General features: G+C 60.5%; 1 protein-coding gene across 1 annotated transcript; it reads left to right on the top strand.

The window, feature by feature from the left end:
- The first annotated feature begins 6279 nt into the window (after positions 1–6279).
- On the top strand, positions 6280–20751 carry LOC122166565 (elastin-like). The gene is made up of 21 exons (XM_042830411.1): positions 6280–6467; positions 11111–11164; positions 11530–11568; positions 11687–11719; positions 12807–12851; positions 13282–13383; positions 13568–13651; positions 13728–13778; positions 13864–13914; positions 15413–15484; positions 15636–15662; positions 15867–15938; positions 18282–18308; positions 18474–18539; positions 18776–18820; positions 18945–19028; positions 19126–19185; positions 19865–19969; positions 20061–20111; positions 20539–20684; positions 20734–20751. Exons 1-21 carry the CDS (start codon positions 6389–6391, stop codon positions 20749–20751), a joined length of 1311 nt encoding a protein of 436 aa, XP_042686345.1. The 5' UTR covers positions 6280–6388.
- Positions 20752–20761: the final 10 nt, after the last annotated feature.

Below are 20761 nucleotides of genomic sequence, written 5' to 3'. Positions count from 1 at the left end.
CGTAATGAATACTCCAGATCTCTGCAGGAGTGAAAAACACAAAAAATTTCACCTTGTAACGTGAAAAATTGCTTGTATATATATATTGCCTGAAGCCTCTTCACTCAGAGGCAACATTCTGCAGTTTAAAAGAGGCATTCATTAATTTGAAATATCAGCCACGTGCTAGCCACAAATGACATCTTAATTCTTAATTAGCACAGTTAAGCCGATGCCGTGCTGTAGGCAATAGGATCTGGTGGTGGAGAAGAGACGGATTAGAGAGTTTCATCCATGCATGTCCTCGAGGCAAACGGCCCTGATTTTGGCAGGTGGCTGATGCTGGGGTACTCATACTGTGGGTCTGCGTGCTGACTTTGTTCCCAGGAGTAAATGAGACACCAACAGCAGACATCATGTCACTGGGAGGAAGGGACCCGAGGGAAACAAATGCAGCCATGGCTGTGACCATGTGCATGGGGGATGCTGTGACAGAAATGGGATGTTTCTATTTGACAGAAAAGAGCTCCTGGGCTTACAGAAGTGCCTCAAACGTCAGGAGCCTTGGGGATGGATCAAGCACTGAAGGTAGAGGCAAGGAGCGGGACCTCCAGCCTCAGCTCCTCCAGCTGCACCCTGCTCAGGGGGTCCCAGCTCCATGCCCCCACTATCCCCCTCTTCCCCAAGGTCTCGCTGCTCTCCCAGCTCCTCTATGTCCTCATCTGACTCCTGTTGGCCAGCCTGCCGGGAGGAAACAGCGTGCGCTGGTGGCGGGCCAGGGCTGCATTGTGCTGCAGCTCACTGCCAGACTGCAAGGCTAACGGCTGGGCCCGCCTCGGTGCTCCCCCCGGGGGCTGTGTTTCGGGGCTTGCTCCTCCAAACAGACAGGCTGCAGGGACCCCCCAGGTCTGGAATCTCCTCTGGAGGGGAGCTGACCCCGACAGACAGAGAGCCCAAGGGGAGGCAGCAGCCACGATGGGGCTTGGAGGAGACAGCTGGGTCACAGCCAGCCCCCAGAAAGCAAAGAGCAGGACCACTGCTGGCCAGTTGCCCCCCAGCGAGAGGGAAAGGCTGAGGTGGGTAGAGCCCATGTGGCTGAGTGTGGATCTGGGTGCTGCTTGGGAGAACAGGAGAAGAGCACTGGCTCAGGGAGAATGGGCTGGAGATGGCCATGAGAGAGCCCTGCATGAATTTGCCTGGAGGAGCCTCAGGAGGTGATGGGGGTGCTGGCTGTACTGGGTGATGTGTCCACAGTGCCACCAGCTCAGGTCCCCACACCTCCTCTGTGCTGCTCCCAGCCCTGTATTTCCAGCCCAGCTCAGCTCACACTGGGCCCATCTTGGTGTCACCAACCCTCAGGTGCTGGAATCTCCTCCGTGGTCACCGCTCTGAAGCACTGGGCCACCCATCTCTCTCTTCTGTTCCCTCTGTGGAGCTTTCCTTTCTCTGTCTCCTCTCTGATTTCACCACCAGACTCTTGCACCTTCCTTGGTCCCCTCAATCTTTTCTGTACTGACGATACTTTTGTTGCTGTGGACACTCCAACCTGCAGTGCTGGCCGGATTCTGCTCATGGAAGTCATGTCAGCGAGCTGCTGGCTCCTCCAGCTCTCCTGCCAACATCCATCCCTGCTCCCCTCTGCCTGCACAGCATCGCATGGGACCACATGTCTGTGACCTCCAGCACTTCTCCAGGTTCCTCACTGTGCTATCAGTAATTGAACCCAACACTCACTTTTCCACTTGCTGCCAGAACAACCCCAGTCCTCGATGAGAGCTTCGGCCACAGGGCACTTAACTCAGTGTGTCCTTGTGTCCCAGCAGGTCCCTCCCAGGTTCAGCTGACCTTGGAATGGGGCAGAACACATCCTGGGGACCTCGTGGGGAGCTGTCACTCTCTGCAAGGGCCCTCCTTTGGCAAGGACACCTCTGCACCCATGGCCTTATGAGAAGCAGTCAGCACATCGCTCCTCTTGTGCGAATCCCCATCTCCTGCAGTCACAGGGCTGGGGCAGACTCAGATTTCACTCTTCTGCAAGGAAAACGCAAAGCCCTTCTGGGTGCATAGAAGAGCTGCAGACACAAACCTTCCAGCCTAAAAAGCAGAACACGAGAGACCGTACTCCGTACGTGATTTTCTTCCTTTTTTCTTCTTCTTTTTCTGTCTTTTTTTTTGTTTTTAATATGAGACTTAATTTGAAGCCCTGCTCGTGATTCTTGGGCTCTGACTCACACTCGGGATTATCAGCACTCTGGGAGACGTCGACTGGCATCTGCGGGGCGTGCGGGGAGGAGGCAGCAGCCCAGCCCTGCTGTATGTTTCCCCTTTACACCACAAGGATCTGGCTGCGAGATAATGGCTCTCCACCGCCTTTTCCTCAGGGCCCCTCTGTGCTGCAGACACAAACCGGAGCGCGAGCGGTGTCCAAAGTTCATGTGCTGGCTGAGCGCTGCCGCTTACATCGCTGCACTCGGTTGCCCACAACTCGCTTCAGTTCTCTCCTCCTGGGTTGAGATTTTCCAGCCTCTCTCTCTGCACAAAGGCCGATTGAAGGCGAATCTCTGCTAACACGCCTTGGCCGTTTCAGAGTAGGAAGGCAGGAAAAAGCGATATCTACACAATAAGCATGCCCTTTTTTTTTTTTTTCCTCTTCTTGCAAGAATACAAAACAATCTTCCAATTTTTAGGCTGCTCTGCTGCCGAAACTGCTGGGGGTCAGAGCTGACATCTGGCAGGGAATCAGTCCCGATCGAGAACAACGGCGGAGCCTTCCAGTAAACACTGCGTTTCAGCGCTGAAAGCTACATCCACCCAGGCACAGCACGCCTCGCAGCAATGGTACCTCTTAATCAGCGCCTGGAAAGCTCACAGCAGAGCGAGGAAGGATGAAAGCAGCCCAGCAAAGGTCCGACCCAACGCGCCCTGCTCACCGCCGGGCGAGCGCCGTGGCCTGGAGTTACCTATCGGCAGCAGATGTTTCACTGCCCTTGAGAAGGACGATGTGAATGAGATCTATGGAGCCAGGACCACTAAATCCCTCCTTGGCCTGCTTCAGATTAGAGCAGTTCAATGATACATCACTGAAGGCTTCCCAGAACTACACGAATACCAAAGAGAATTCAATATAAATCATGGAAGGATTTAAGGTTGGGAGGGATGTCTGAAGGTCTCCAGCCTGGCCCCTGTGTGAGCAGCATGAGCTCCAGAGCCAGGACAGGCTGCTCCAGTCAGGCAAGTGTTGAACATGGGCAAGGATGGAGATCCCACAACCCGACAGCTCATGTCCCAGGGCTGTGCAACTCCCAACACAACACAACTGTGTGTCCGTGCAAACAGAGCTGGTTGCCTGCAGGATACAAAGGAAGAGATGATGAGAACAGGAGGCAATGCCTGCAGAGAATGCACCATTACAAGCATTGTCTGGTTGCTGCTGCATGGCCAAAAACAGGGGTCTGGGTGGATGCCTAGCCTGGGTGATGGGAACGGGCCCTTCCCTTCCCTTCCCTTCCCTTCCCTTCCCTTCCCTTCCCTTCCCTTCCCTTCCCTTCTCTATGGCTGTGGGCTGTTCCTCTTGGTCAAGGCAAGGATAAACTTCCCATTGCTGCCTGTGGCTGCAGCCAGCCCTGAGGCCACTGGGCAGGACCTCATGTTGGCAGGACCTCTTTCCAAACTGACCATAGGACACAATTGGATCATGCTTGAAGCAGCCAGCGGTGCTCAAGAAAGACGTCAGTCTCAATACACGGCTTTGTTCAAGGGCCACTGAGCTCCTGGATGGCTCTGAATGAGGAACTTGACAAGCCCAAATATTTTGCTTCCTCTAAATGAGATTGAGCAGTACTGGTTTGATTCCCAGGTGCTCCACTCCATTCATCCTCACAACCTGTCCCCCCTGCCCCACGACTTGAGATGCACTCAACCACTTGCGATGCTGCAGCAGGCAGACTTGCAGAAGGCTGCATTTCAGATACACGTGGAGGTGAGCACCCATTAGCTAGCAATTAAAAGCTGGTGAGGCAAGGCAGAAAAACATAAAGATGCTTGGAAATGGGCAGAGGTGGCCGCCCTGACCCTTCCTGCTTTAGATGAAGACTGCGCTGCCTGGAGATAAGCACTAGATGAACACGAGGCACTTGGTGAGCAGAGGGATGTGCAAGTGGAGTGAACATTTCAGCCTACACAACGCCAGGCAGGGCCGAGCACAGCCCTCAGCCTCCCCACAGCCGTGACAGGCACCACTCGAGGCATCTCGGGCTCAGATGGGGGAAAACGTCAGAGCCGGGAGGGGCAGATCCCCATCCGCGCAGGGTTTGCAGCATCGGTCGTACAACATCAGTCAGCGCCGGGGTTGGACACCTCGGGGGCCCCTTCCCCTGCGTGCCCACGACCTGCCCTTCGCACATAGCTTTCCTTTGAGCTACGCATCCGCCGTGCTCCCGCAAAGCCGCGTCCCACCCCTCGGTGTCTCGCAGCGAGCGCCGTTTCCCAGGACAACGCCACAAACAGCGCCCGGCTCCGGATGCGGCTCCCCGCGGGGCAGGTGCGGGGCTGCTCCGTAGCTATGGCAAAGGTGTGTTTACTGCCGTGTTTGGCGTGCCGGTGTTACCCCCGGGACCGCATAGGGTGTAGGTGTATGTGTGTGCGTGCACAGCAGGGCAAGGATGTTTGGGGCGTTCGTGGGGAAGCCGTGGGTCCTTATACAGCAAACTGCATCTTTTTCACTCGGGCCCTTTGCTTTCTGCTCATCAGCGCGTACCCAGAACCGTATCTTCCCAGCACGGGCCAAACTGCACAGCTTTTCCCCAGAACTTCGCAAAGGCTCCCAGCCCTTCCCCGCAGGCAGCTCGCGGACGTCTTGGCTCCGTCGTGGCCCAATAGCAAAGGGTTTGGATCCACGTCCCCGGCGCGAGTGCCAGGGGCGGGGAAAGCGTGCCTGGTGTCTATTCTTTCGAGGTACAAAACACGCTTTCAAAAATCAGAGCCATTTCACTGGCAAGGGATGGAAGCTGCTAGGGACGTCCAGCTGCCCCACTTACGGTTCCCAGCCCCTTTCCCCGCATGTTTTGCAGACACACGCGCTGAGGATGCATCCCCAACCAGCATCACCGGGCTCTGCGCGCCCACAGCCACGCTGCTGCACAGCCTTCCGTCTTTGCGTCCCCCTGCTCCCAGCTGTCACTCCGGGGCGCTGCGTGCCTCCGACACCGCAGCACGAGGGTGCGGATGAATGCAAAACGGACACCTGTGCAAAGCCCCGCTGGCTGCTGCGCTGCTCCCCGCTCCTCAGCTGTCCCAACCTGGGCTGGGGGGGCTCGGTTTGGCATCGGGAGCGCAGTTTTGCACCGCAGCGGCCGCGCTCAGTTGCTCGTGGGGTGAGACGCCGCCGTGCCGGCACCCGGGGCCGCAGTGACCGTCCGTCCCCAGACGGGACACGGGGTGGGCGCTGCGTGTCCCCGGGGCGCCCCGCGTGGGGAAGGGGCCGCGCTCGGCCGCGCAACCCCCGCAGCCGACGGCTGAATTTCCCTGCGCGTTCCCCGATGCCGTCCTGCCTCCGGACACCCCACGCCTGCCACCTAACGGCCACGCGGGGCTCGGCGGGTGGCGATGGTGGTGACAGCGCGGGGTGGCTCGGCCCGGGCCCCGAGTCCCACCCAGCGGATTACCCATCTCCCCGTTCCCCCCGCACCGCTTCGAACCGCGCTGTGCCGGGACCCCTCGAGGAAGCTGTCCCCGTCTCTGTCCCCAGCCCAGGCACAGCACAACGGCAGCGGGCAGGTATTGGGGCTCGGGAGACGAAAAACACAAGGAGAGAGCTGAGAGAATCCCAGCTCCCCACTGCGGGGTTTGCAGCCAGACCCCCCCGATGCACCCCAATCCCCCACGTCTGCCCTCCCTCGCTTGACACCCAAGCTGCTCCTCCAGCCCCTCCTTTTGCCTGGCAGCCCCCACGGCGCTGGCCTGCTGCCCCCGAGGTGTGACACCCCCCGCTGCCACCCCCTCTTTTTGGGCTCTGTGCTCCCCCCTCCGCCTGCTCCCCTCGCCCCCCGCCCGCCGCAGGCCGCCTTCTTTGGCAGCTCCCCCCGCACTTTTGGCAGCGCCGCGCCAGAATTGGAGAGAGAGCGGTGAGGGAGAGAAATTACACACACACACACACAAAAAAAAAAAAAAAAAAAAAGGAAGAAAAAAGAGAAAAAACAACGCAGCCCAATAGCCTGGAGAGGGCTGAGTGTTTGCCCTTTCGTCATGACGTAGTGTCCTGTGCCTCTCTCCCCCCTTCTCTCACTCCTTTTCCCCTCCCTCCTTCCAACCCCCACACCCCCCCTTCCCCTCACATCCTTGGAAGCAACAATTAAGCAGCTCTGGGATAAAACACACTGACTGCGAGAGCACGGGGGCATTGCTTCAAGAGATGGCAAGGCAGGCAGCTGCACCCCTCCTCCCCGGAGTCCTCCTCCTCTTCTCCATCCTCCCGGCTTCTCAGCAAGGAGGTAAGGAACGAAAAGGCTCCATCCCCTGCGCCTGAAGGGGCTCTGCCGGGACCCTGCGTCCTGCCCCGGCCGAGGGCTGCGTGTCCCCGGGGAGGGCAGCCCCTGCCCTGCTCTGGACGCCCGGGGTAGCAGGCAGAGATCAGCCGGGTTCCTCCTCCCCGACTGCGGGGTGCGATGGTGGCACACAGCGCCTGGGAGCGGCACCGCGGAGCGCTTTTTGGGAGGTGGCTCCGAGGTGCCACATCGTGCCCAGGTGCTGGGGACATGCATGTGGAGTGGCTGTAAGTGCCAAGGGCAGGGGGCTGGCATCCATGGCCCCCCCGTTGTGATCTCAGTGTGAGCTGGGGGCTGCCTGAGGGCTGCGTGTGTGCACAGCGTGTGGCCATGACAAAGCCTTTCGCTGGTGTCGTGGTTGCTGTGTGTCCCCCCCTGGTGTCATCCACCCCCCGGCTCGGCAGCGTCGGCCTCTGGGGCTGTGTGACACCCCGTAGTGCATGCACATGTGCACATGGGCAGGGGACAAAAGGCACTGGGTACCTGGGCAGAGCATCCCGCTGTGAGTGGGACAGGGCCAAGCAGCACAGCAGGTGTGTGACCAGGGTACGGGGCCACTGAGTGAGGATTTAAGGCTGCTCACAACGGGAAAAGTGGGTGAAAGCAGGGACTGTGTGGTGCAGTGGGACAGCTGCCTCCATAGGGCCTTGGGTGAGGGGGAACGGCACCCGTCTGGCTGAATGGGGCACCAGCAGTGATGGTGATGGGGACAGTGCTGCAGCCATCACACGCTGCCAGCTGCTCAGGGCAGGGCAGGACCCCACGGGCAGTGCCACCCCTGCCCAGTGCAAAACCCTCAGGGAAGCTCTCTGCAGCCAGCAGCTCCTTGCACGGATGCCCTGCAGCTCTCTGCTCTGTCCCAGGCTGCTTGTCCCCAGCCATGCACGTAATGTCACTCCTGTGACAGGCACCTGCACAGCTGCTGCTCTGCCTGATCCTGGAGAGCTGCAGCCCGGGGCCAAGCAGCCGTCCCAGCCGGGTTGCAGCTCAGTGCTGGCCACTCCCTGTGCCTGGCAGGGATGCTCTGTGCTGGCTCCCTTCACCCTGGTTGCTTTGCTTGCCAGCTCCTATGCAGTTGGCAGCTGGGGCAGTCTCAGGATGGCTTTGGCCCCAGAGTGATATCCCACAGTGGTGTGTGAGCAGTTGGATTTGCTGGCTGTGCTCCAGCCTCTGGCATGCTGTCCTGGGGTGTTGGCTGGTCTGGGAGCAGCTCTCTGAGGAGTCCCTGTGCTGATGGGGACACTGGGGAACATTTCCCTATAGAGAAATGACCGTTGTTCCTGCAGCCCAGTGTGCTGCTTGGCACTGTGCTCTGCGAGCCCCTGGGGATCAAGCTGGGATAAGGGCACAGCCAAAGGCACCAGTGGGTGCTCAGGATGCATCCACCTGGAAGGGTTACAGGGCTGCCTCCCATGGCACACACTGCAGCTTCAGTTTGGACAGGGAAGGGGCATTTGAGATATGCCAGGGCTGGGGGGCATGGAGATGGGGGCAGCCCTGTGCACTCAGACTGTTCCAGCGCCCTGGGGAAGCCCTTTAGAGTGCTGACCCAACGAGGGGCTGAGCTGGTGGCATCTGGGATCCTCCAGTGGTAGCTCAGCATCTCTTCCAGGGAGTTGGTTTGTTCTGGGCACCGTGGGGGCATGCAGTGTCCCATGGATGAATCTGGGCTACTGTACAGGGAAGCTGCTGTAAAAGGTGCCAAGGGAAGCGTATGGAGGGGGGCACCCATCCTCCAGTGCTTCCCCACAAAAACGATGCCTTACAGAGGGCAGAAGGACACGAGCATCCCAGTCCTGTGGGCTCAGGGTTCAGAGGTTGGCCCAGAGATGCAGGTAATAAATGTGCTGGCATCCTGCCCCCCCCAGCACCCTGACCCCATGGAGACCCTCTGAGGGTGCACAATTCACTCCAGAACACCTTTGCAGCCTGTCTGCAGATACTTCAGAGCTGAAAGCTGGGGCTCTGGGGTCCGGATGGGAGCCTGACTGTGGTGACAGCCTCCCTCTCCTCTCATCCTCCTGAGCTGCTACCAGTGGGCTCGGGATGTGGGCACGGCTTCAAAGTTGCCTGGAAACCGCATGTTTCCAAAACCCATTCTTCCAAAAAAGCAAACAACGAGAGGGAAATGTCTGCAGCGGTCGGGCGCTGAGCCGGCTGTGGGAAGGGGCCGGGGAGGCTGCTGAGGAGCGGGGTTGGCTGCCCTGACATGGGGCGAGGGGCTGAGCAGGGCTGTGTGCTCCCGTCCTGTCGTGGTCCTCAGGAGGCTCTTGGATGTGAGGAGGAATGAGCTGCTGAATACAGAAAATATCTGCGTTTCTTGCTTGGAAAGGGATCTGCCAGTAAGTGCGCGGGTAGTGGAAAGTGTGCGGCCAACAGGAATTGCTGTCAAACATAAACGGTGCGGGTAGCAGAAAGAGGGGTCAAAAGAAAACAGATAATGGGACAGTGCAGCTATTGCAGCGACCAGATGGCGCAGAGCTGTGGAAGAGAAGTCCAGCTCCTATAAACAAGGTTCCACACTGGATCCTGAAGCACCTCCGTGAGCAAACCCCTGCAGCCAGGGCTGTGCATTTAAGCGCCTGCTCTCCTGTCTCAGGGTTGGAAACACAACCCAGTTCCGGGGGAAAAAGGGACCTGTGAGCAATTCTCCCTCTGCCCCCAGCAGGCTCTGAGCAGGACAGGCAGCGCAGGGACCCACCAGCCCCAGTGGGGCTGTAAGTCAGTTTCTCCATCACCAATGTGCTGAGGGATGGAGGGGGCAAAGGAGGGTCCCCTGTGCTGGGATCAGAATACAGGCAGTGCCTGCTTCCCTGCTGCAAGGCTGGGGACAGGGCTGCAGGTGTGTGACAAGCATGGAGACACAGCCCCAGAGAGCCACTGCTGCTGCTGCAGTGTGGCACGGCTGTGGTGCAGCAGTGCAGCTGTGCAGGAGCACAGGGCTGGTTGGTGTCACAGCTGGTCCTGCTCAGCAGCACATGAGGAGCAGGCTTCTGTGATGCTCTGGGCAAAATCTGTGCAGCCAGGTTGGCTGGTGCCAAGGCAGGAGGTCCACATCCACCTTCTGACCCCAGCACGAACACCAGCACCTCCCCTTTAATCCTCCAAAACACTGGGATTGCATGGAGCTGGAACAGGCACCAAAGAGCACGGCCTCTGCACAGCATCCCCCAGACCTTTATGGGACTCAAAGGGCACTGAGCTGCCTCCCCTCACCTTCTCCATGAGGCTGTGCCAGGCAGCGGTGGTGCAGAGGATCTGGGTGTCCCCACAGTGCACAGCATTCCCCCAGCAAAAGATGCCACCCTGCCCACGGAGGGCTGAGTCCTGGGGACTCCAAAGGAGTATCCCACACAGCTGCCCAGCAGGTCGGGTGGAGAGGATGAGAGTTGTGTGTATGTTTGGAAACAGGCAAGGAGCTGGGATTTGTTTTTCCAAGCTGGTGGGGGGGGGGGGGGGGGGGGGGGGGGGGGGGGCTGAGGGAGGGCAGGCAGGAGAATGTGCCAGGAAAAGGAGCCGCTCCGTAAGTGCTGGCTGGCTGCTGCACTGCTGGGCTGGGCTGGTGGTCAGCGGGGACAGAGACAGCTCTGCTCCCTGGGACATCAGCTGCACCACAGCTGGATTTGTGCCCCAGGCCAGTTTGGGGATGCGTGGTGCCAAATCTGCTGTTGGGCATTGCTGGAACACATCAGCTGGAGGATGCTGCTGGGCCCGTGTCCCCCAGTGTGCGTGCGCACAGGGGTGTGCATCCTCCTTGTGCAGACACATGTGTCCTTCACATGTGTGTGCACCCTGTGTGCCACCTGACATACGTGTGCATCCCAGCATGGCAAGGTTGGCACTCCAACCCCGGAGCCCCACAGGGTGGCAGGGTGCAAGGAACACCCTTGATTCAGAGGCTTCGCATGCCATGTGCCCCAGGGCTGTGCCACCGCATGCACCAATCTCCTGGGGGTGCAGGGTCCCCCCTGGCCATCAAAGATTCAGAAGCCCCAAATCCTCCCTGCCCAGCGCACTGTGAGCTCCTCAACCCTGCCCACCACACCGCAAATCCCTTTTCAAGCTATTCACGATCAGAAAGCCCATCCAGGAGCAGAGCATCCCCTGCACCACGTTCCTGCACCCCAGCCATCCCTGCTGAGTGAGACCCCTGCCATCCTGCACCCCGCACATGTACCCCATGCAGCAGGGAGCATCCATCTGCTGAACGTGCTTCGGCAGGGAGAAGTTCACCCACCCCAAAGGCTCTCAAACACCACCTGGGTGCCCCACTCCAGCCACCTCTGAGACCAGAGGGGCTGAGGAGCTTCTCCACTTTGCAGGGATGGACAAAGAGATACAGATTGGGTGGGATTGGGTTTTGGAGTTGGCATGGTTTGGGGAGGCAGAGCTGGATCTCAGCCTGCTTGTTATCCTGCTGACACCCACAGCAGGTCCTGGGGCAGCTGCAGACCCCATCACCACTGCAGCACTGGAGGCAGGGAGATGTGCAAGGACAGGCAGAGAGCTCACTCTGCTCTAGGGAGTGTCCTCATTGCAGTCCTGCACAGATCCCTGTGGGGGTTTTAACGGAGTCTCTCTTCTTGCAGGGGTCCCTGGTGCTATCCCGGGAGGGGGAGTCCCAGGAGGAGGCTTTTTCCCAGGTAAGGAGAGGTGGGCAGTTGGGGGTACCGTGGGGATGGGGCAGGCCCTTGAGGAGGCACCCAGGACACCTGTGAGACCAGCAAGGCAGGAGCATGGGACATGGGGACACTCAGCCTTGGGTGGCTGCAGCCCCCTTGGTGTGGGCAAAGGGCTGTGCCAAGCTTATGCTGGGGCCTCCTGCCCATAGCTGGCACCTCCACAGCCCCCACTGTGGGAAGGTCCTGGGTGACAGCCTGTCCTTAGTGCTCTGGCTACGTGCAGCCTTGGGGTTCTGATCTGACTGTCACCCCAGGACCCACAGCATGAGTGGGGCCTGGGTGGAAGCTTGCAGAGGTGGGTGCTGAGACTGTGCTGTTGCTCACAGGTGCTGGAGTTGGAGGTTTGGGAGCAGGTTTGGGAGCAGGTGAGTGCTGGGGACCCTTGCCTGGGACAGGGAGGAGGTGGCATGGCAGCACCCTGCGGCGTCCCCAAATGCACTGCAGGGGATGCTGTGCCTGACTGCTCTCCCTCATCTCCCCCAGGACTCGGGGCTGGAGGAAAACCTCTCAAACCAGGTATGAACCTTCCCTTTATCTCTCACTGATTGCACCAGCAGCCAGGATGCAGGAGGAGGCCGTGGGCATGGGATGCTCCCTGTCACCAGCCAGCGCTTTCCGCTCACCAAGCTCTCAATAACCACAATGTCTCTGCGTGCCTTCGCCCTTGTCCCTGGCTTCAGCACTGCCACTTTCTCTCCAATTGTTCCCATATCCCAGATGTCCTCAGCAGTCCCCTAGTCGAGCAGCTTCGGCTGGGGCTCGTCTGCCCAAAAAGGAGGGGATGAGTGGTGGCAGGGCGCTGATGGAGAAGTCCACTGTCTGTACGCAGGGGATGCTCCGCGGGATGGGGAGCGCAGTGCCTGGGGCGGGATGCGCTGCCTGCCCCGTCCCCTCTCCGCGCCGCGGGAGCGCCAGCCCCAGGCGGGGGCCTGCAACCTCCGTTTACTCAGATTTCAGCTTGTGGAAAGAAAAACAAGGCCCTTTATTTCGGCGTAATTAAAACCAAACGCGGCGCAGCCGCGAAGCCCCAGCCGGAGCGGTGTCCGCGCCGTGAGCCAAAGGCAGTGGAATTTGCGCCTGGAGGGAGCGAGCGCTGATTAGCCCCAGATGTTGGAAGGCAGCGCTGGCCGGAGCCGGAGGGACTCATTCCTCAGCCATAAACATTTAGGCTCCGTCCCCTCGTGGCCCGGCGGGTGGGGCGGGAAGGGACGGCGGTGGCCATTGGATGGGGACACACGTCCCGTGCCACGGTCTGAGTCCTGTCCCCACCCCCATGTGCCCATCCCTGGGGCCTTGGTGGGCTGGGACCCCCGGACCAATGCATCCCGCTGGGACGGTGCAAATATGGTCGCCTCATCACGACCCTGGTTCCTGGGGGGGAAAAAACCCATCCCACGAACCCCGATTTGTCGTGACAGCCACATCCCTGCTCTGCGCAGGGAGCAAGTGCCGGGGTGATGGCAGGGAACCCCACGGACTGGCCCAGGTGCCAGAGCAGCACGGGATAGGGATGGGAAAGCATGGCTGCAGCTCCGCCCCTTCCCTGTCCCCTCGCAGCGCCCCTGCAGCCACGCCGTCCTCCTCAGCCCAATTCTCTTTCCAGGGGTCGGTGGCCTCGGGGGACTCGGCCCTCTTGGCCTGCAGCCAGGTGAGCGCGAACCAGGATTATCCCCTACACAGACAGCCTCCCCAGGGACAGCGGGTGGCCTTTCCCCACGGCCGTAGGGTTTGTCCACCGTGAACCGGCAGCGGGGCCACCCTCGTGGCCGTGTCCTCCCGTGGGGTTAAGCCGGGCAGCCCCGGGCGGCGACAGGAGCGGGTGTCCTAGGGGATGTGGGGTGACAGAGCACAGGACACGATCCAGGCTGGCACCGCAGAGCTGTCCCCGTGCAGATGTCACCTAACGCTGCCTCGCTGTGCCTAATGCCAGCTCGCTGCCCCTCACCTCTGCTGCAGCCCTGGGTTACAGACAACGTGCTGCTCCTGGGCTCACCCCACTCCTCCTGCTGCACGTAGGTGCTGTAGGGCAGGGTGAGTGCTTGTGGAGGTGGGCGCTAAGATTATGCTATTGCTCGCAGGTGCTGGGGTCGGAGGTTTGGGAGCAGGTTTGGGAGCCTTCCCCGGGGCAGCCTTCCCAGGTGCTGCATCTGCGGCCGCTCTTAAGGCTGCAGCAAAAGCTGGTGAGTACTGGGGGTGTCCGTGGGGGGGACCTCTGGGCTTGGGCATCCTTAGGGCTCTGGAGTTTGCCTGCTCAGCCTGGAGTATCCATACCCTGTGCTGCTTTGGGATGTCCCTGCTGCCATCCCTTTCTTTGGCCCAAAGGTGACATCTCACCCTGTGCCCTCGTTTTCCCTGCATCCCCAGGTGCTGGCCTTGGTGGTGTGGGTGGAATTGGTGGCCTCGGTGGCGTGGGTGGAGTTGGAGTTCCAGGAGGCCTTGGTGTCCCAGGTAGGAAATGCCCCATTGCCACACTCTGAGCCCGTGGGAGCACTGCATGGGTGCTCAGGACTTTCTGCTCCTACAGGTGCGGTGCAGCCCGGGGTTGGTGCGGCGGGGAAGCCCCCCAAAGTGCCAGGTAGGTGCATGGCCCAGATGGGGCTGGGGGCAGCGGGCAGCGCCTCTGGGCAGGTGCTCACTGCTGCCTTCCTCCTGTCCCACAGGTGCTGGCATCCCCGGAGCTTTCCCAGGTGGAGGTGTGCTCCCTGGAGCAGGTGAGCTGGGTCCCATCTGTGATCACTGAGCGGGTCCCCATTCCATGGGAACACTCTTTCATTTGAGGGGGTTCTCATCCAGTGGCACTAACTCTGCCTGGAAAGATATCCCCATCTCACAGCAGCAGCCCAGACTTCAAGAGGACCCAACCAAGAGCAGCACCCTCACCTTCAAGAAAGTCCCCATGCCACAGCATCCTCTAAAGGGATCTTCATCCCACTGCAACACCCTAACCATTGAGCAACTCCCTGATCCAATTGCAGCACCTCTATGTCCAAGGTCTTCATCCCACAGCTGAACTCCCTTCTTTAAGGGGTTCCTTGTCTCACAGCAGCACCCCAACCTGTGAGTGGGTTCCCATGCATGGGAGTACCCCAACCAGCAAGGCGAAACCATCAAACAGCAGCCCCACAACCTCTGAGGGCATCCCTGTCCCACAGCAGCACTGCAACCTCTGGGGGGATCCCCACCTCGTGGCAATACCCAAACTTGCAATGGGAACCTCATCCCACAGCAGCATCTTAGTGTGCAAGGGGGTCCCAATCCCCAGGCAGCACCTTGGTGACCCACTGGTGGCCTCGTAGCTGGCTGTGTCCTGACCTTGCATCCCCATCCCAATGTGCCCAACCCCACCAGGACACTGCTGCCACCTGCCCAGCTCCCTGCCCACCTTTCCTTGCCCTCCCCACAGTTTCCAGCTCCGTTTGCTAAAGCAACATCTCCATGGTGCCAAAGGTGGGGACTTGATGCCTCTGGGGACGTGGTGTGGGCACAAGTGGCATCAGTGCTAGACACTGAATGGAGCTAAGTCTGGGGGCAGGAGAGGTGGAGGGGGACAGGAATCCCTCACCACAAAGCAATCAGTAGAGGAAAACTTGTGAAAACAAGATGTTTCAACACTCTCAGAATGGGAAGTGTGTCGCTGGTCAGGAATGTCTTTCCATGTCTGAAAATGGCATGAGTTATAATGAAAGACAGTTGTAAAAGGGAAAAAAAAAAAACCTAACAAAAAACCTGAAATAAAAATGGATCCCAACTGCTGATGGGCGGAAATGGAACCTTCTGCCTGGATTCCTGTGCAGGGTGGCAGCTGAAGGGGCTGGAGCCACCTCCACCCTGGTGCCACGGGGCTGGAGCAGGGATGTGCCATGGTTGGAGTTTGTGTCCCCTCCCACCACACCGGTGCTGGGCACAGGGGGGGGCTCAGTGCAGCCCGGGGTGCTGAGCCACGGAAGGAGGACGTGATTTCAAGAGAAGTGTAGATGTCACACGGAATGATGATGTTTAGTGGCATCGTGGTGATGTTTGCACTGCGTGATCCAACACAGCAGTTTTTCTAACCTGAATGATTCTAAGGCTGAGGTGCTGATTGCAGGTGCCTCAGGGCAAATCCAGGGTTTTTTTTCTCTCATCTCTGGGCATTAGCAGGCAGGAGGGGGCACGGCTCTGGGCCCCACATTGCCCAGGGTGCTCACTGTTCCCTCTGCTCCACCTCAGGTATCCGCTTCCCCGGCGTAGGCGTGCTGCCCGGCGTTCCCACCGGCACCGGGGTCAAGGCAAAAGGTCCAGGTACGTCCCTGCTCCCACATCAGGTCCAGGGCTCACCTCCGCCCTACTGAAGCTGTTCCCGTGCCAGCCCTTCCACAGCTGAGCCCAAAGTGGGACCCTGTGGCTTGCCGGGAGCCCCACAACTCAAGGCTGTGTGTTTGTTTCTCCCCAGGAGCAGGAGCCTTCGCAGGAATCCCCGGTGAGTGCCCCCTCTCTCTCCCCAGCTCTTCTCTTCCTTCTTAAGTTTCTCCATCACCACAGCAGCCTCCCCACACCAGAAGGTGCCTCAGAGGCTTTCCAAGCCGTGGCCGGGGAACCAGGGTGCCGCGGGCACCCCGCTCTGCAAGGTCTGGTGGCAACCTGGGCGCAGGCTCCAGGTGAGCATCTGCTGTTGGCTTTGCAGGACTGGGAGGCTTTGGAGGCCAGCAGCCCGGTGTCCCTCTGGGGTATCCCATCAAAGCTCCCAAGCTCCCAGGTAAGCGGCCACAGCCAGCAGGGATGCGGGTGGGGGCCAGGGGGACGAGCCGCCGTCCCCGCTGCCCCGGGCTGAGCCGCGGTGGCCCTGGGTGGCCCTGGGACATACGCTGGGCTGGGACACCCCACGCTGGTCCGCAGCTCCCTCCCAGCACCGGGCACATCCTTTCAGGGACCCTCTGCTTTCTGTGGCTCCTGGGGGCCGAGGGTTGCTCACCAGACGCTCACCCAGGCTGCGTGTCCCCCATTGGGGACCCCTCGCCAAGGCCACCACCAGCAGGATGGCAGTGGGGACAGAGGCAGGGCTCCCTCCTCACTGCCCGCAGATATGATGCTCAGTGCCAGCCCAGGGGTGCTCAGCACCCCTCTCCCGACCTGCGCCGCCCCGGTGTCATCTGTCACCCATCCCTGCGCCAGGTGCCAGACCCATGCCACGCAGGGACAGCAGCGGGGTGGCAGCGGTGGGGACAGGAGGGCACTGCCTTGTCTGGGGTGCTGCCAGCAGCACCCCAGTGACACCCAGGCCATGGATGGGAGCCAGAGCCCAGCGGGGCCCCTCATCCTGGGGATGCGGGATCAAATGTGTCCCCGGGTGTTATTCTGGGGTGCAGCCCACCCTGGGGCGCATCCCTCCCCGCAACGGCCGCCAGTCCCGGCAGCTTCCCCCGGCGGGGCCCACGGCAGAAATACTTGGCCAGCGCCCGCTTCCTCCCGCAGAGCCTCGTTCCGCTCGTTAGGGCGACCCGGCCCTGCGCAGATCGGATGCCGTCTGGCCGCCCGGCCCCAGACGGCCTTTCATGGGGTGCCTGCTGCAGGCACCTGGCCACGTCCCGGCGGCCCCGCCAGTGGCCCGAAGCCCAGACGGGGCTGACCCACTTTCTGGGGAGCTGCTGTGCCTGGCTCCGAGCAGTGAGCCCCACAGCAGAGAGTGGGGCTGCCGTATCCCCATCCCTCTCTTGCGGACCCCATCCTCGTGGCTCCTGTGTGGTGCCACCTCTTGTAGGGTGTGTGGTAGGATGGTGTTTCTGTCCCCCTGTGTGTTTTTGGGTGTTGGGTGCGTCTCAGCTCGTCGCTCTGCAGTGGTGTGGGGCTCTTGGTTGAAGCAGATCAGTTCATCAGGGGCTGCTGAGATGTGTGACTTGCCTTTACATCCCTTGTGCTGTGTGCAGGGCAGGAGGGGCAAGGAGACATGAAAACAGCATTTTCAGAGGGAAGTTTCCTTTTAGGGTGCTTTGCTCCAGACGCCCCTGCCAGATCCTGGGCTGTCCTGGAGCAGGAGGGGTCCCAAGGGTCCTTGGTTTGCTGGGGGAGCAGGCTGATCTGTGGCTGAAATCAGGATCCCCATTGATGTCACAGGGATGGGGACTGCGTCGAGCTGGCCTGAGGTCAGAGAGAATGGCTTTCCATGCCAGAAGCACTGCTCTGTTAGCACTGATGACACTGGTGGCCGTCCTTGTGCCGCCACAGGATGGGTGCTGGGGCACTGAGGACCCAGAGAAATGCCCAGAATCCCAAAGGTTTGGGCCCTTGGTGCCACCTTCGTGTGTCACCTGGCATCAGGCAGCTGTGGGGTGAGCGGGGTGCTGCTGCTGCTGGGTGCCTGCAGGGACCCTGCTCACAGCCACCGCCTGCAGAGCGCTCCCAGCATCGCGTGGCAGCTGGTGGAAACAGCTAACGGGGGAAGGGGGGAGTCTGGAGCACACATGTTGGCTGTGGGAGGGGATGCTGTCTCATCCTGTCTGTGGGTGATGGTACCAGCAGGGGACCAGGCCACCGTGGTGTGCAGCCCCTGGTGCCACTTTGTCACCATTCCTTGGACTGTGGTCACCGCCACGTTGTGCACCAGGTGTCCCCATGCTGGCACATGCAATGGGACTCCGCTCTTTCTCAAGGAGCCGTCTCCCCGGCTGCGATGTTCCTTCTCGTAATCCCCCGATTCCTTCTTGCCGACCTCCCAGTGAGGTCACGTTTCAGTTCCCAAGCCCTGATTCCAATTAAAGCCTCACATGAGAGCTTGGTGCAGCCGGTCGGGTACGGCTCTCGCCGTGGGGCTCTCGGTGAATCACTGTTGATGTGGGGTCAAGGGAGGCTCCAGCAAAGACACGCTCGTATCAGAAACCAGCTCCACGCACCACAGCCCTCAGCGTGGGGTTCGCTTTTGGTGAGGGGGACCTCTGAGAGCCCCATCACGATGCGGGGTTGCACCCCAAAAAGGATTTGGCTGGGAAGGAGCCCCAGTGCCGAGGGCTCGCTGGCTTGATGGCAAAGAGGGGCTACACCGCGAGGCAGAGCGGGCACGGCCACCGGCAGCCAGGTGCTAACCAGCGCCTTCTCTCCTCTCCAGGTGGCTATAGATTGCCCTTCGTCAATGGTAAGCTGCCCTGTGATGAGCGCTCGTAGCTTCACGGTCGTAGCTCCTCGCGGACCCTGTGTCCCCAGTGTGTCCTCAGCTATGGGGCTGGAGCTGTTTGTCTGCCTCATCCTTGCCCCGGCACCCAGCTCCTGACCTCGTTGCGCTTTCTCTTTGTGCTTGCAGGCCTTGGACCAGGTGGGATAGGAGCAGGGGTTCTTGCTGGGAAGGCTGGGTACCCCACTGGGACAGGTATGGCTCCCACCTTGGCTGCTCTGGGGGGTGCAGGGATTGGGACCCATAGACTGTGGCATGGGGAGCTGGCATATCTTTGGAAGTCATTGGTGTTTGGACAGGATTCTTGGCACTGTCTGGCGGCCCCACAGTAGCCAGAGAGGGGACAGAGCTGTGTCACCTCCCCAGGGAAAAGGGAGGGCTGTGCTGGGGATATCCTCATCTCCTCAGCATCTCATCCTGTCCTTCCCCAGGTGTTGGAGCACAGGCGGCGGCAGCAAAAGCGGCAGCTAAATATGGTGAGCCACCATCTGTGGGCACACACAGGACTCACGGCCCCACTAGGGAGGCTGTGCCCCCTTCCAGGCTTGGGGGGGGCTGCTGCTGTCTCATCTCTGAGCTGATGCCCCATACTTCCTGCAGGAGCCGGTGTCCTGCCTGGGGCTGGCGGCATCCCAGGGGTGGGCGGCGTGGTGCCCGGTGTCGGTGTTGTGCCAGGAGCTGGAGGTGAGGCTGGGCTCAGCCCCGAGGCATGAGACCCACATCCCCGTGTCCCCATGCCCCCATATCCCACACTCCTGACTCTCTCCTGCTGCTCTGGCAGTGGGAGGCCCAGCAGCGGCAGCAGCTGCAGCGAAGGCAGCAGCGAAAGCAGGAGCCTATGGTGAGTCCCTGCTCCTCAGCCCTGCTGGTGAGGCTTTGCGGGGCGCTTTGCTTTTGGGACGCTCCCCCAGCCCACAGCTCTGCACGGAGAAATGCACAGCTCCCAGGGACTGCAGTCCTTTAGCAGAGGGATGGGCTGAGATCTGCAGCTCTCTGCTCCGCTCCTTGGCAGAAGCACTCAGTTTCACAGCAGCAAACCCGCGCTCATTGGAGCATCCAGAGGAAATGCGTCAGCCCCAGCAACAGCTGGGATTGATGAGCCCGTCCTTGGGGGACCTCGCAGTCCTGCCAGCTGCCACCAACTCCTGAGTGGCCACATGGGCTGTAGGGTTGGGGAGCTGGGAATCCCCTGCCCGGATTTGTGCATGCTCTGGGGACACTGCATCATGCACACTGCCGTGTGAGCATCACAGTGCTTGCAGAGCAACACAGCAGTTGGCAAGCATTCTCCTCCTGCATCCCATGCCTGTGCCAGCAGTGCTAGGGGAGCTCATCCACCCTTGGTCCCTGGTGCAGCCCCAGGGGGTGTGCATGGGGCACCTGATCTGGGAGCTCAGGGCCCGCTACAGCTTCCAGCTTTGCCTGGGGGATCTGTAGCCCCACGCCATCTCATGCCACTTGAGGACACCGTGCCTCCCAGCAGCTCTTGGGGGTGCTCTGACTGCTCTGCTTCTCTCCAGGTGCAGGGGTGCTGCCCGGGGTCGGTGGTGTCCCAGGTCTTGTGCCTGGTGTCGGCGGTGTGCCTGGTTTGGTTCCCGGAGTCGGAGGTGTCCCTGGGGTGGCAGGTGACTGTCCCCATGACTGTCCCCATGAGCACTCTCCCCGCTGCAGTCAGTGAGGGGCAGGTGGCTCAGGGTCCCTCTCTCTTGTCCCCAGGAGTTGGGACACCAGCAGGAGCAGCGGCAGCAGCCAAGGCAGCTAAGTATGGTAAGCACTGCACCGTTCAAGGAGCCCCCTGGCCACCTCATTATCCTCGGGTGTCTGTGGTGTCCCATGCAGACAGCTCCTCCCGCATTCGTCCCTACCACAAGAGGGTCAAGGCTGTGGCTGCTCTGGGCAGTTTCCAGTCTGATCAGTGCCCACAGCCCCCAGCCCTTCCATGTGGATACTGGGGGACACCAACCATGTCTCTATGCCATTTGGCTGCAAGGCTCCATCTCCCCATGATGAGCATCATCTGGAGCCCCCATGGAACGGCCCCTGTGCTGGTGACTTCTTAGCTCTTGGGTGACCCCGGACTAGGCATGTGTCCCAAGCAGCTGCTGGGATGAGGCAGGGGACCACCATGGTGAGAGCAGCCCTACTTCCACGTCCCACCTCTCAGCAAACCCAGCTTCTCTCTTGCTGCCTGCAGGAGCTGGCGTTCCCGGTGTTGGCGTTCCCGGTGTTGGCGTTCCCGGTGTTGGCGTTCCTGGTGTTGGTGTTCCTGGTGTTGGCATTGGAGGTGTTCCTGGTGTTCCTGGTGTGCCTGGTGTTCCTGGTGTGCCTGGTGTTCCTGGTGTAGCTGGTGTGCCTGGTGTTCCTGGTGTAGCTGGTGTTCCTGGTGTAGCTGGTGTTCCTGGTGTAGCTGGTGTTCC

This window comes from Centrocercus urophasianus, unplaced genomic scaffold, assembly GCF_019232065.1.
Source record: "Centrocercus urophasianus isolate 14NV4802_14NV808 unplaced genomic scaffold, USGS_Curo_1.0 seq_33, whole genome shotgun sequence".
Classification (NCBI taxonomy): Eukaryota; Metazoa; Chordata; class Aves; order Galliformes; family Phasianidae; genus Centrocercus; species Centrocercus urophasianus.
The sequence above is the reverse complement of the archived record's forward strand: the minus strand, read 5'-3'. Positions and strand labels throughout refer to the sequence as shown.